The 16,534-nt window shown below is 41.7% G+C and overlaps 1 protein-coding gene across 1 annotated transcript in view; it reads right to left on the bottom strand.

Annotated features, from left to right (window-relative positions):
• Positions 1 to 16,534, bottom strand: part of LOC120538129 (zinc finger protein 845-like) — a 46,144-nt gene that overhangs the window by 24,147 nt on the left and 5,463 nt on the right. Inside the window, exons 2-3 of the mRNA XM_039767563.1 lie at positions 14,332 to 14,406; positions 10,253 to 11,872 (exon numbers count right to left, since the gene is read on the bottom strand). Coding sequence (XP_039623497.1) covers positions 10,253 to 11,710 — 1,458 coding nt within the window. The 5' untranslated portion in view covers positions 11,711 to 11,872; positions 14,332 to 14,406. The remainder of the gene's footprint in view (positions 1 to 10,252; positions 11,873 to 14,331; positions 14,407 to 16,534) is intronic.

Genomic DNA, 16,534 nt, shown 5'->3' with positions numbered 1-16,534 from the left:
GACAGTAAATTTAAAACACACGGAGGGTGAAGAGCAAATGCGCTCTGTCTCGTCGCTATAAATGTAACGTTCTTTCTAAGTCATATATGTACCTTACCTACGTATGTGTGTGTAAAGAATGCTGATGGGATATGAAACATAACCAGTAGTCAGCGTGCATGCTGGCTGCCAACTGAACAGTGAATAAGCTACTCTTTTGGGTTCATATACAGTGGTGTGAAAAACTATTTGCCCCTTCCTGATTTCTTATTCTTTTGCATGTTTGTCACACAAAATGTTTCTGATCATCAAACACATTTAACCATTAGTCAAATATAACACAAGTAAACACAAAATGCAGTTTTTAAATGATGGTTTTATTATTTAGGAGAAAAAAAATCCAAACCTACATGAACCTGTGTGAAAAAGTAATTGCCCCCTGAACCTAATAACTGGTTGGGCCACCCTTAGCAGCAATAACTGCAATCAAGCGTTTGCGATAACTTGCAATGAGTCTTTTACAGCACTCTGGAGGAATTTTGGCCCACTCATCTTTGCAGAATTGTTGTAATTCAGCTTTATTTGAGGGTTTTCTAGCATGAACCGCCTTTTTAAGGTCATGCCATAGCATCTCAATTGGATTCAGGTCAGGACTTTGACTAGGCCACTCCAAAGTCTTCATTTTGTTTTTCTTCAGCCATTCAGAGGTGGATTTGCTGGTGTGTTTTGGGTCATTGTCCTGTTGCAGCACCCAAGATCGCTTCAGCTTGAGTTGACGAACAGATGGCCGGACATTCTCCTTCAGGATTTTGTGGTAGACAGTAGAATTCATGGTTCCATCTATCACAGCAAGCCTTCCAGGTCCTGAAGCAGCAAAACAACCCCAGACCATCACACTACCACCACCATATTTTACTGTTGGTATGATGTTCTTTTTCTGAAATGCTGTGTTCCTTTTACGCCAGATGTAACGGGACATTTGCCTTCCAAAAGTTCAACTTTTGTCTCATCAGTCCACAAGGTATTTTCCCAAAAGTCTTGGCAATCATTGAGATGTTTCTTAGCAAAATTGAGACGAGCCCTAATGTTCTTTTGCTTAACAGTGGTTTGCGTCTTGGAAATCTGCCATGCAGGCCGTTTTTGCCCAGTCTCTTTCTTATGGTGGAGTCGTGAACACTGACCTTAATTGAGGCAAGTGAGGCCTGCAGTTCTTTAGACGTTGTCCTGGGGTCTTTGTGACCTCTCGGATGAGTCGTCTCTGCGCTCTTGGGGTAATTTTGGTCGGCCGCCACTCCTGGGAAGGTTCACCACTGTTCCATGTTTTTGCCATTTGTGGATAATGGCTCTCACTGTGGTTCGCTGGAGTCCCAAAGCTTTAGAAATGGCTTTATAACCTTTACCAGACTGATAGATCTCAATTACTTCTGTTCTCATTTGTTCCTGAATTTCTTTGGATCTTGGCATGATGTCTAGCTTTTGAGGTGCTTTTGGTCTACTTCTCTGTGTCAGGCAGCTCCTATTGAAGTGATTTCTTGATTGAAACAGGTGTGGCAGTAATCAGGCCTGGGGGTGGCTACGGAAATTGAACTCAGGTGTGATACACCACAGTTAGGTTATTTTTAACAAGGGGCAATTTTTTTCACACAGGGCCATGTAGGTTTGGATTTTTTCTCCCTAAATAATAAAACCATCATTTAAAACTGCATTTTGTGTTTACTTGTGTTATATTTGACTAATGGTTAAATGTGTTTGATGATCAGAAACATTTTGTGCGACAAACATGCAAAAGAATAAGAAATCAGGAAGGGGGCAAATAGTTTTTCACACCACTGTATTTGTAAATCTGACTCTGAAGGAGTGACCAGCCATGAACGTCACCGCACGTCAGAGCTTAAGTACTGGCAGCAGAAATCGTTAACATACCGTCTGCTGTCGCCAGTGGTCGAGGACCTCGTCTGTGGACCTGCATTACAGGCGCTCCTCAAGCGAATATTTTTACTGTGTGGCTATCTGTGCAATGGACGTCGCTGGAATGTGAACAAGTCTCTCGAAATACGTCCTTGTTTAAAGCTAACAGCCACGTGCTCGCACAGACTGGGTTCTTGGGTTGAAACATTTCATTTTGCTGACTACGCTCATTAGGCCACTTCATCTGTTTGATCATTGATAGTCAAGCTGTGTTTAACGGTGAGTGTATTTTGTTGACTGAAACATAACTTGCATTGAAATATGTGTAGGCCAGCATTTGTGGTCTTGCAACAGAAAAAAAAAACAAACTAAAATTGTACTAATATTATATAAAAAGTCAGTCATATTCAGTCAGTCAGTCATTTTCCAACCCGCTATATCCCAACTACAGGGTCACAGGGGTCTGCTGGAGCCAATCCCAGCCAACACAGGGCACAAGGCAGGAACAAATCCTGGGCAGAGCGCCAGCCCACCGCAGGGTGAACACACACACTAGGGGCAATTTAGGATCACCAATGCACCTAACCTGCATGTCCTTGGACTGAGGGAGGAAACCGGAGTACCCGGAGGAAACCCACGCAGACGCGGAGAGAACATGCAAACTCCACGCAGGGAGGACCCGGGAAGCGAACCCAGGTCTCCTTACAGCAGCACTACCACCGGGCTGCCCTTATATAATAAGGCCAGAACTAAACAAAATAAAAGCTCAAATTTTAAACACAGAACTAAATACAAATAAAAATTGTCGACTCCACTGAAAACTAGAATGAAATAAAAATAAAAATGTATTTTATAAAATAAAATAAAAACTAAAACTACAATTAAAAACAGAACTGAAATATCACTGCTGTGTCCTAATGCCTTTTCTCTTCCTACCTCTGCAGAGGGGAAGATTGATGGCTACACCACTGCTGACCTCACTTCTGGTGTCCTTCCACCTGGACCCTTCTCTTTTGTGCCAGCAGGACTTTAAACCAGAAGATCCGCCATCTTGGACTAATATCTGAGAAGACGTTCTTACGATTATTTTGAGTTCACGTTTGTTGTTTTGTCAACAATTATATGGGGTTCATCATTTGGTGCCCCGACTCTTTGTAATTGCATTTGTCTTTTGCTACAACCGTCACAAGCCTTCAGGGGTCTGCTTTCAGAGAAGCATCATTCCCTCAGTCATCACCACGCTTTGCTAATGTGCACTATTAATATACCATTCAGTCTAATGGCCAAAAATGTAAATTTTGGTCTCATCTGACCACAGAACATTTTAATGTTAATGTCTTGGGAATCTCACTGGACAGTTTCCCAGGCACCACAAAGTTGTGAGATTAATTCACATGAAAATTTAAGGAATATACAAGCTACCAGAGAAACATGGAGACCACACTACAGGGCTCCATAAAAGGAAATAACACCAGTAAAATAACATCGCTACTCAAGAAAGAGACTAAGAAAGACAAACTAATTGAGGTTTCAGTCCTTAGGGACTACTCAATACCAAACTGGAATGGCGAAAAATAAGAATATTTATTTACAATACAATTTATTTTTGTAGAGCACAAAATCACACAAGAAGTGCCACAATGGGCTTTAACAGGTCCTGCCTTTCGACAGCCCCCCAGCCTTGACTCTCTAAGAAGACAAGATAAAACTCCCAGAAAACCCTTGTAGGGAAAAAATGGAAGAAACCTTGGGAAAGGCAGTTCAAAGAGAGACCCCTTTCCAGGTAGGTTGGGCGTGCAGTGGGTGTCAAAGAGAAGGGGGTCAATACAATACAATACACAGAACAGAATAGAAATAATTCTTAATACAGTATAAAAATATTACAAGTACGGAGCAGAATTTAACAGTAGATGATACCATATAATATGATTTGGATTTGTTCAGAGTCCTGGAGACCTCATCCATCAAACTGCCTCCACCTATTGGCCAATCCATAGCTGAGTCAGCACAGGGCCAACCAATCCGATGAAAGGAACCCTCTACTCGAAGATTCCTGCGATCCTCCATCAGGGATGACTTTACCTTAGGCAGGCAAAACAACTTGGTGGGTGGGCTGTGGCACCAAATGGCACATTTGAGTACCGAGAAGAGAAGCAGAATAGGTGAGGGTTATTAACAAATTGTAACTATCATGTTACTTATGGGACAACAACAAAATTTATTTATATAGCACATTTTCATACAAACAGTATCTCAAAGTGCTTTACATAATAAAGAATAGAAAAATAAAAGACACAATAAGAAAACAAAATTAATCAACATTAATTAACATCGAATAAGAGTAAGGTCCAATGGCCAGGGGGGACAGAAAAAACAAAAAAAACTCCAGATGGCTGGAGAAAAAATAAAATCTGTAGGGATTCCAGACCATGAGACCACCCAGTCCCTCTGGGCATTCTACCTAACATAAATGAAACAGTCCTCTTTGGATTTAGGGTTCTCACGGAAGGGCTTGATGATGATGATGGTCACGCAGACTTCTTCCTTTTAATCCGTCCATCATTGTTTGAGCATCATGAAGCTTTGAGTAGGTGGAGGTGGCGCAGGCCACCACCACAAAGAAACCGGAAAAAGAAACAGAAAAGAGAGTAGGGGTCAGTATGGATTTTAGAGCCACCATGAATAATTATTATGAGGAAATTGAACATACAGAGTATCAGGATTAAGTTAAATTAAGTTAAATTGAAGTTATAGAAAGGCCATGTTAAAGTAATGTGTTTTCAGCAGTGTTTTAAAGTGCTCTACTGTATCAGCCTGGCGAATTCCTATTGGCAGGCTATTCCAGATTTTAGGTGCATAGCAGCAGAAGGCCGCCTCACCACTTCTTTTAAGTTTTGTTCTTGGAATTCTAAGGAGACACTCATTTGAGGATCTGAGGTTACGATTTGGAATATAAGGTGTCAGACATTCCGATATATAGAAAGGGGTGAGATTATTTAAGGCTTTATAAACCATAAGCAGAATTTTAAAGTCAATCCTGAATGACACAGGTAACCAGTGTAGTGACATTAAGACTGGTGTGATGTGTTCTGATTTTCTTTCCTAGTTAGGATTCTAGCAGCTGCATTCTGCACTAGTTGCAAACGATTTATATCTTTTTGGGTAGTCCTGAGAGGAGTGCATTACAGTAATCTAGTCGACTGAAAACAAACGCGTGAACTAATTTCTCAGCATCTTTCAGTGATATAAGAGGTCTAACTTTTGCTATGTTTCTTAAGTGAAAAAATGCTGTCCTAGTGATCTGATTAATATGCGATTTAAAATTCAGATTACAGTCAACAATTACCCCTAAGCTTTTTACCTCCGTCTTGACTCTTAATCCTAATGTATCCAGTTTATTTCTAATAGCCTCATTGTATCCATTATTGCTGATCACTAAAATTTCAGTTTTCTCTTTATTTAACTTGAGAAAGTTACTATTCATCCATTCTGATATACAAGTCAGACATTTTGTTAGTATGGCACGGTGGCACAGTGGCAGCGCTGCTGCCTCATAGTTAGGAGACCCGGGTTCTCCCCGTGTCTGCATGGGTTTCCTCTGGGTGCTCTGGTTTCCTCCCACAGTCCAAAGACATGCAGATCAGCTGCATTGGTGATCCTAAATTGTGCTTTGTGTGTGTGTGCACCCTGTGGTGGGCTGGCGCCCTGCCTGGGGTTTGTTTCCTGCCTTGCTGGGTTTGGCTGCAGCAGACCCCCGTGACCCTGTAGTTAGGATATAGTGGGTTGGATAATGGCTGGATGGATGTTACTTATGTTATAGGAATGAGAGATTTCACGATTTTGATTAAAAAAAAAAGTAAACCATTCTGAAAACATGTTTTTACTTTATCATTATGGGTTATTCTTTGAAATCACCTTAGTCAGTGGGTGGGCCTCTCTAGTGTCTTAAATTGGTTTGAATCCTACCTGTCAGGTAGAAAATTCTTTGTTATTTGTGATAATTACAACTCAAAGACACATGATATTCTATATGGTGTTCCACAAGGCTCTGTCCTAGGTCCGCTGCTCTTTTCAATTTACATGCTTCCGTTAGGTCAGATTATCTTGGGGCATAACGTGAACTACCACAGCTATGCTGATGACACACAACTGTATTTATCAATAGCACCTGATGACCCTGACTCTTTTGTTTCACTAACACAATGCCTTACTTTTGTTTCTGAGTGGATGAGTAGCAATTTTCTCAAGCTAAATAAAGAAAAAACTGAAATTTTAGTTATTGGCAATAATGGATATAATGAGGTTATTAGAAATAAACTTGATGCATTAGGATTAAAAGTCAAGACGCAGTAAAGAATTCAGGGGTAACTGTTGACTGTGACCTGAATTTTAAATCACATATTAATCAGATCACTAGGACAGCATTTTTTCACTTAAGAAATATAGCAAAAGTTAGACCTCTTATATCATTGAAAGATGCTGAGAAATGAGTTCACACTTTTGTTTTCAGTCAACTAGATTACTGTAACGCACTCCTCTCAGGACCACCCAAAAAAGACATCAATCGACTGCAACGAGTGCAGAATGCAGCTGCTAAAATCTAAACTAGGAAAAGAAAATCCGAGCACATTTCTTCAGTTTTGATGTCACTACACTGGTTACCTGTGTCATTCAGGATTGACTTTAAAATACTGCTTATGGTTTACAAAGCCTTAAATAATCTCGCCCCATCTTATATATCGGAGTGTCTGACATCTTATATTCCAAATCGTAACCTTAGATCTTCAAATGAGCATCTGCTTAGAATTCCAAGAGCTAAACTTAAAAGAAGTGGTGAGGCGGCCTTCTGCTGTTATGCACCTAAAATCTGGAATAGCCTGCCGATAGGAATTCGCCAGGCCGATACAGTGGAGCACTTTAAAAAACTTCTAAAAACACATTACTTTAACAAGGCTTTCACATTACTTAATTTTAATTTAAACCTGATACTCTGTATATTCAATTCATTATCACTACTATTCATAGTGGCTCTAAAATCTGTACTAACCCCTACTCTCTCTTCTGTTCTTTTTCTGGTTTTCTGTGGTGTTGATCTGCACCACTTTCACCAAATCAAAGCACCGTGATGTCCCTGTGTTGATGGATTAAAGGCCAGAAGTCCAAGTGACCGTCATCATCAAGTCCTTCCATGAGAAGCGTGAATACAATGAGGACTGATCATTGATGTTAGGTAGAAGGCCTAGAAGGGGCTGCGTGGTCTCATGGTCTGGATCACCAGCAGATTTTATTTTTTCTCCAGCCGTCTGGAGATTCTTTTGTGTTTTCTGTCCTCCCTGGCCATCGGACCTTACTTTTATTTTATGTTAATTAGAGTTCTCTGATTTTAATTCTTACTTTGTCTTTTTTTCTATTTCTTCATCATGTAAAGCACTTTGAGCTACACTGTTTGTAAGAAAATGTGCCTTATAAATAAAGGTTGTTGTTGTTCCCCTTGGCAATATCTTTCGTAAATATAACATTAGCTTCCACTGTTATGCTGATGACACCCAGCTCTATCTCACTAGCAAACCAACTGCTTCCTTTCCACCCTCCTCACTTATTGATTGCATAGCAGAAATCAAATCCTGGTTTTCTTCTAGTGACAAAACTGAGGTTCTCCTCATTGGTACAAAACCAACATGGTCCAAAACTGATCATTTTTCCTTTGTTATTGATAATTCCTCTGTCTCCCCTTCCCCACAGGTGTCATCCTTGACAGTACTTTATCCTTTCAGTCCCACATCAATAACATCTCCCGGTCTGCATATTTCCACTTGCGTAACATTAATCGTATTCGCCCCTCCGTCACTCCCCACACCACTGCTATCCTCGTTCATAGCCTTGTCACTTCTCGTCTGGATTATTGCAATTCCCTTTTCTTTGGTCTTTCTCGCAAATCTCTTTATAAGCTTCAACTGGTCCAGAATTCAGCTGCCTGCATCATTACTAGAACCCCCTCAGTTCACCATATTACTCCCGTCTTGCAGCAGCTTAACTGGCTCCCGGTTAAGTTCCACATTCAATTCAAAATTCTTCCGTGAACTTTTAAGGCTTTTAAGGCTCTCCACAACCTTGCCCCTCCATATCTGTCTGCCACCCTTAGATGCTCTTCCTCCATCCACTTTACTGTCCCCTTCGTCCGTCTTACCAGTATGGGGAGCAGAGCATTCAGTTGCTCTTCTCCCCAGCTCTGGAACTGAGCTTAGAAATATTGAACCATTCTCACTTTTCAAATCTAAACTTAAAACCCATTTGTTTAAGATTACTTTTTCTCTTTATCTGCAATTGCTCTGTCTGGTTTTAAATTTTGTATTTTAGTTTTGTTTATAATGTTTGTTTTATTTACTGTTCGGTGTCCTTGAGTGCTTAGAAAGGCGCCTGCGAATAAATAAAATGTATTATTATTATTAATTCAGAGGTGTAGCGCTGCTGCCTCACAGTTAGGAGACTCAGGTTCACTTCCTGGGTCCTCCCTGTGTGGAGTTTGCATGTTCTCCCCGTGTCTGCATGGGTTTCCTCCCACAGTCCAAAGACATGCAGGTTAGGTGTGCATTGGTGATTCTAAATTGTCCCCAGTGTGTGCTTGGTGTATAGGTGTGTATATGCGCTCTGTGGTGGGCTGGCGCCCCACCCAGGGTTTGTTTCCTGCCTTGCGCCCTGTGGTGGCTGGGATTGGCTCCAGCAGACCCCTGTGACCCTGTAGTTAGGATATAGCAGGTTGGATAATGCATGGATGGTTACAAGAATGTTTTCTGCCTTCTGACATCTTATGTGTTATTGGACTCTGGGTACGTGCTCCTTTTATTTTTGGTTTACGACTTACCACGCTATTTTTTGACCTCGATTGTGGCAACACGTCATGATCTTTGGTTATTTAAATTTAGTCTTCCTCCAGGTGCTCCGGTTTCCTCCCACAGTCCAAAGATATACAGGTTAGGTGCATTGGCGATTTTAAATTGTCCCTGGTGTGTGTGTGTGTGCTTGGTGTGTGGGTTTGTGTGTGTTTGTGCCCTGTGGTGGGCCCGTGACCCTGTAGTTAGGATGAAGCAGGTTGGACAATGGATGGATGAATTATTAATTCAGTACTTTATACAAGCCCCTTTGGCAGTCATTACACCTGCAAGTGTTCTTGGGTTAGTTTCCGCAAGTTTTGCACACCTAGATTTCTTCCTGGAAGATCCCCTCAAGCTCCATGATGGGAAGCATCTATAAACTGTCACCTTCAGGTCTCACCACAGATGTCCTATGTGGTTAAAGTGCGGGCTTTGGTTTGGCCGCTCAAGGACAGTTACAGACTTGTCCCCAATCTGCTCCAGTGCTGTCTCGTTCGTGTTCTTCATTTTACTGTCGTGATGAATGGCGAGTCCCTTACAGACTTTGTGTTTGACTTTCTTTCAGTTCTGTTGTGGAGAGTCACACCGCCCTGTGACTGAGTCACACTACATGATTGGTGGCCACAGGGCATTGCCATGCTGTGACTGAGCACAACTTGGTAAGATTCTGTAAATTAAACCTTTGACTTAACATCAGTGGAAAGGCGTGTTGTCTGACAGGGTTTTAAACTTTAAAACTGTATATGTATCACAAATAAATAACAAGATGATAACATTACCAAGACATTATGATTGGGTTATTATATTTTATTCAATTTCATTTTTTAAATACCCCACCCCTACATACAATACAGTCTTTTATTTTTTTACACCAGCTTGTAGTAATGTGCAGTGCTGTAAGAGGCAGTGACAAGTTAGTGAATGCTGTTTGTGCAGATGAAGAGAGGGAATCAAAAGAAGAATTGTCACCAATTGTCACTGGCCCTAGGCCACTCTGTTTAACGTCCCCACACGTAGAGGCCGGCTGTGATCCCAACTCTTCCATGTCAGCAAATGGCAGCTTTTCCAGTCAAACTAACATCCTCCTCTCCAAGTGACTAAGCAGCCTTTGGTCTTTGAAATCATATTGCACAATGGCAGGCACTCTTTCTCAGCCTTGCTACACTCGCAATTCCGCTACGTGTCCCCGATGAGAAGTCACTCCGGATTCTGTACTCTCCTTGTGAGGAAATGAGATAAAGAAGGATGGGACTCCAAACAATTTCTTACCAGTGACAGTAGTATGTCATCCCATGGAGGACCAGCATGCAAACTTTAATTCATGCTCTAGTAAAAAAATAAAAGATTATTGTCCCAGTTTCATAACAAATTTTAGAAATTGTGTGTAACTTTATAGCTATTTAACTCCTGGAGAAGCGAGGACTACTCGGCTGGCAATCTGGTACACTTTAAAGAAATGTTCAGTAAGTTGCTGAAGATTCCATCGCCTTTCATATGATCATGTGGCATCGGCTGTGGTGTCTTTTAAGACTTAATAAGTGAATGAACGACTTCCCACACTCGGTACAGCGGTATGGTTTCTCTCCCGTGTGAACCCACTGATGTGCTTTGAGGTGGGCTGACTGACTGAAGCCTTTCCCACATTCAACACAACTGTATGGCTTCTCACCTGTATGAATCCTCAAGTGGGTATTAAGGTTGGTAAATTCGCTAAACGTTTTGCCGCAGTCGGGGCAAACGTAAGGCCTTTCTCCCGTGTGAATTCTCTGGTGAGTTTTAAGGGTCAACATCCGGCTGAAGGACTTCCCACATTCAAGGCAGTTGTATGGTTTCTCTCCGACATGAATCCACCGATGAGCTTTAAGGTGAGTTAACTGGCTGAAGGTCTTTCCACATTCTTTACAACTATACGGCTTCTCCCCAGTGTGAATCCTCTGATGGGTCTGAAGGTTGGTCACCTTACTGAAGGTCTTGCCACATTCAGAGCACACGTAGGGCCTCTCTCCCGTGTGGATCCTCTGGTGCATTTTAAGCGTCAGTGACCTACTAAAAACATTGCCACATTCGGCGCAACTATACGGTTTCTCTCCTGTGTGAATTCTCCGGTGTCTTTTAAGGTGATTTAATTGACTAAAGGTCTTTGAGCACTCCACACAACTGTAGGGCTTCTCTCCTGTGTGAGTTCTCAGGTGTGTTTTAAGGTTGGAAAACTTACTGAAGGACTTCCCACATTCAGAACAGATATATGGCTTATCTCCCAAGTGGCTCCTTTGGTGTATTTTAAGGGTTAATAACCGCCGGAAACTATTACCGCACTCGGAACATTTAAACGATTTTTCAGTGCTATGAATCCTCTGATGTCTTTTGAGGTGATTCAGCTGGCTAAACGTCTTGCTGCATTCGGCACAACCGAAGGGTTTTTCTCCCGTGTGAATCCTCTGGTGTATTTTTAAGTGGGATAAATGGCCGAAGGTTTTGCTACACTCAGTGCAACGGTACGGTTTTTCTCCGGTGTGGACCCTCAGGTGTGTTTTCAGGCGAGATAAATGACTGAATGCCTTCCCACAGCTAGAACATTTATATCGTTTTTCACCAGACACTATTATCATTTGAGGTGTCTGAGTGTTGCTTGCATCCCCATTCTGACGACGACTAATTGTTTTAATTTTTCGTTCTGTAGTATTACAGACTTTAACATCTTGTTCAGGTAGATCATTACGAACAATCTCTTTGATGGGACTAGGCTCCTTCTTTCCTGGCTCTATTCTCCAATCAATACACTCTACTTTGGTTTCAGAATCCTGATTTGTGGCGATGTCATCCTCGTCAGACTGCAAATTCGGAATCTCGACTTTAATAGCAGCTGAAATATCCAGATCAGTAACGTCCTCTTTGTATTCTCCATACTCTAAGTCGCTCTCTTTCTTAATACTGATTGACAAGAGATCCATGGCTGTATTCTGGGTGATGGCTAAATATCCACTTGGGTTTCTTCCTGGTCTTTGGAAGGTCTCCTAATGAGCCCAGTTTAAGGTTTTATAACTTTCTTAGATTACAGAGCTTGGCAAAGTAGAGTGGAGCACACCACATTTTCTTCTGAAAGTTCCATTTTCCTATGAAATAAAAAAAGTATACTGTATATATATATATATATATATATATATATATATATATATATATATATATATATATATATATATATATATATACTGCTCAAAAGAATTAAAGGAACACTTTTAATCAGAGTATAGCATAAAGTCAATGAAACTTATGGGATATTAATCTGGTCAGTTAAGTAGCAGAGGGGTTGTTAATCAGTTTCAGCTGCTGTGGTGTTAATGAAATTAACAACAGATGCACTAGAGGGGCAACAATGAGATGACCCCAAAACAGGAATGGTTTAACAGGTGGAGGCCACTGACATTTTTCCCTCCTCATCTTTTCTGACTGTTTCTTCACTAGTTTTGCATTTGGCTACAGTCAGTGTCACTACTGGTAGCATGAGGCGATACCTGGACCCTACAGAGGTTGCACAGGTAGTCCAACTTCTCCAGGATGGCACATCAATACGTGTCATTGCCAGAAGGTTTGCTGTGTCTCCCTGCACAGTCTCAAGGGCATGGAGGAGATTCTAGGAGACAAGCAGTTACTCTAGGAGAGCTGGAGAGGGCCATAGAAGGTCCATAACCCATCAGCAGGACCAGTATCTGCTCCTTTGGGCAAGGAGGAACAGGATGAGCACTGCCAGAGCCCTACAAAATGACCTCCAGCAGGCCACTGGTGTGAATGTCTCTGACCAAACAACCAGAAAGACTTCATGAGGGTGACCCAAGGGCCCCATGTCCTCTAATGGGCCCTGAGCTCACTGCCCAGCAGCATGCAGCTCGATTGGCATTCGCCATAGAATACCAGAATTGGCAGATGCACCACTGGTGCCCTGTGCTTTTACAGATGAGAGCAGGTTCACCCTGAGCACGTGACAGAAGTGAAAGGGTCTGGAGAAGCCATGGAGAACATTATGCTGCCTGTAACATCATTCAGCATGAGCAGTTTGGTGGTGGGTTAATGATTGTCTGGGGAGGCATATCCATGGAGGGTCACACAGACCGCTACAGGCTTGACAAAGGCACCTTGGCTGCCATTAGGTATCAGGATGAAATCCTTGGACCCATTGTCAGACCCTATGCTGGTACAGTGGCTCCTGGTGCACGACAATTCCTGGCCTCATGTGGTGAGAGTATGCAGGCAGTTCCTGGAGGATGAAGGAATTGATACCATTGACTGGCCACCACACTTTCCTGACCTAAATCCAATAGAACACCTCTGGGACATTATGTTTTGGTCCATCCAATGCCACCAGGTTGCACCTCAGACTGTCCAGGAGCTCAGTGATGCCCTGGTCCAGATCTGGGAGGAGATCCCCACAACACCATCTGTCATCTCATTAGAAGCATGCACCGATGTTGTCAGGCATGTATACAAGAACACAGGGGCCATACAAAGTGCTGCGTACAATTTTGAGTTGCTGCAATTAAATTTTGGCAAAATGGACTAGCCTGCCACATAATTTTTCACTCTGATTTTTGGGGCGCCTTTGAATTCAGGGCTCTGTAGGTTGATCATTTTCATTTCCATCAAACGATGTGGCATCCTTTCGTTCCTAACACATTACCCAGTCTATATCAGTATAGATATCCAGGAGGATTTCTTTTTCCCATTGAGATCTGATGTGTTTTCAAAGTGTTCCTTTAATTTTTTGAGCAGTATATATATATATATATATATATATATATATATATATATATATATATATATATATATATATAGTAGATATTTGTATTTCTCAGTGCCAGTTTTTCTTTAGCTACTCTACTGAAATTCAAAATATATAGGTCCGAGGTGACCCTAAACCCAGAATAACACCAGAAAATCCCAGGTAAAGTGAAAGAAGGTGTCCTGTTGGCAAAGAAAAGTTCATAGGCAAGGAAAAGAGTAACAGAATATACATCAATATGAACGAATAAAAGTATGATGAGTCTCGATTTGAGCGTCACGGTGCCGCAGTGGGTAGCGCTGCTGCCTCGCAGTTAGGAGACCTAGGTTTGCATGTTCTCCCCGTGTCTGAGTGGGTTTCCTCCCACAGTCCACAGACATGCAGGTTATGTGCATTGGCGATTCTAAATTGTCCCTAGTGTGTGCTTGGTGTGTGTGTGTGTGTGCGAGCGCCCTGCTGTGGGCTGGTGCCCTGCCTGGGGTTTGTTCCCTTCCTTGCGTCCTGTGTTGGCTGGGATTGGCTCCAGCAGACCCCCGTGACCCTGTAGTTAGGATATAGCAGGCTGGATAATTGATGGATGGATGGATGGATGAATCTCAATTTTTGGCATACTATTTTCGGTTCTATTTCACATTGTCACGAGCATGTGCATAGGGGACAGATGAAGGGCTCTAGTGATTGTAATTCTACTGCCACGCCAGGGGTTGGCACTGTGTCTTAACTCGCTTCTCTCTTCCATATTGTTATTGTCACTACTGTATACCTGTTACTGCGTTACATGAAGTACATTGTACTCACCTATAGAAGATGGTGGCACATAAAACTTCTGGCATCCATCTATTGCATTCACTTTAGATCAACATCTTTGTAACCCTAGCGAAAAGGTTTTGAGACACGATCAGAAAAAGAGACATAGTCAGGAAAGCAAAAGAGATCAATACCATAAAGACAGCCACACAGTACCAAAAGCAGAACATGAGACAAACACTGAAGTCAAAAATCAGACACGAGTCAAAAAAACTGGAGAGTCAAAGAAAGGGATTATTTTGTAAAGCATGAAGGGTGTTTGGAATCCATCACATCGGATGAAAAAGAATTCTCTAGGGTGATCTTTGAACCCATTGCATCATTTCACACTGGTCATGACCTCTAAGGGCAAACCCATAACAATGACGGATGCTATCCTAACAACAGGAGCACGAATTAGCATTGGGTATAAGAAAACACCAATTTGGTGGCTGAATCAGCCCCCATAAAGTCTTAACAACAATAAAAAAACATAAAATAATTGAAATCTAAATTCATAATTGAGATCATCACTCAACGCGCCAGCCTCCATTTGTGTTGCTCTACCTCACGCCACGTATTGGAGTGCACCTTGCCTCCGCATAGCTACCGATACCTGTTTGTTCGGCAGTCATTATCATCTACAGATTGTTAAGGAGTAACGTCTGACGTTTTTGAGAGAGAGAGATCACAGCTACGTGTGTTTTAGAGGGTAGCTGCTGATTGCCAGCGATATCACGGCCATGTGCTTTTCTCCTCACACAGGTTACGCTCTCCCGTCACAGCTGAACACGAGCAGATACAGAGCTAATGTTTGACGTTGGAACATACCTACCTTCCGCTTGGCCAGAATTACATTTTTTTTATTTATTGATTTTTAAAGTTTGTTAAACCATTGTCGGGCAACCGGTGCGCCGTGCCGTGGAATTTTCTAGGGGCGCCGCGCAAACTTTTGTAAAATATTTAAAATTGCTAGTGTTTTTGAACTTTTGATTAATTAAAAAGATAATGTTTAAAAAAATATATTTTATGTTGGAAAAACAGATAACGGTTAATCAGATTGTTGAATAAACTAATGTATTTATTTTGAATGCAAGTTAAAATTTTCGCTGTTCACCATTCATCATAATATCAACACCAGCGGTGTCAAAAACACATCTCATGAAACTTAAAAGTCTCGTTGTCAGAAGATCTCGCTCACTGTATGGATACGGAAATGAAGTCTAAAGAAACGCGAGAGACTTCAAATGATTGACATGGAAATGCGCGTCTGTCTTTCGAAAACTGATCCTCGCATCAATCTCATATGTGCTGAAAAACAATCTCAGCGTTCACATTAATTAAATTTAAGATTTATCTTTTGATTCCTTTATTAATAAAATGTCTTTCAAACTTGTAAAATTAACTGTTTTAATTGGCGATTGTCCATTGATTGTGTCGTCACGACTTTATTTATCGGCAGTTCCTCAGGTGCACCGCGAAAGAAAATCTTTGGACTTAGTGCGTCACAACTCGAAAAAGGTTGCCTTTCACTGTTTTAAACTAATACACGTGCGGAGCCGGGGGATGGACCGCTAATTTTTGATAAAAAAATCTGCCTGATTATTGGTTAATGAACTTTGACATATACTTTGATGATTCTCTCATCTTTGAGTCTGCTTTCAACACAACAGACTGTTTCTCAGAGGTGGTACAGTATATACAGTAGCCCACGTTACCACTTCAAGAACAAGACGATACACTCTCCAGTATACCACTCACCTTCCTCACGTCCGTCTCAAACACTGCTGGCTTCTCCTGTTTCTGCCAGCTTGAAACCAAGCTAATCGATATACAGACCAGAAGGAGCTGCTGGGATTACTTTTGGGCTCTACACTTGAATCACTTCCAGTCAGAATCTGTTTAACTCAAATGGGTAAGAAATGCTTACTGACTCTGACGCTCCGAGTTTGTGGCCAGGCTCTCCAGGTGAATATATGAAATGGAGAAGAGCGGGGCAGAGAGATAACATCTAATATCACCATGTAAAATAAAATAGCTGAATGAAATGTTGTGATAGATAGCAAACCTGAAACACATTAAAGGGGTTAGAAAATACTTTGATGATTTAACAGGTGTGAGTGCCGGATTGGAAGGACCACAGGAGTGGAGGTGTAGCCTGGCCGGGAGGATCCTCAATTCCTATTCCATTCGGGATGAACGAATAATGGATGGT

Source organism: Polypterus senegalus, chromosome 10, assembly GCF_016835505.1.
Source record: "Polypterus senegalus isolate Bchr_013 chromosome 10, ASM1683550v1, whole genome shotgun sequence".
NCBI classification, from domain to species: domain Eukaryota; kingdom Metazoa; phylum Chordata; class Cladistia; order Polypteriformes; family Polypteridae; genus Polypterus; species Polypterus senegalus.
Note: the sequence above shows the minus strand (reverse complement) of the source record. Positions and strands in the feature narration are given on the sequence as shown.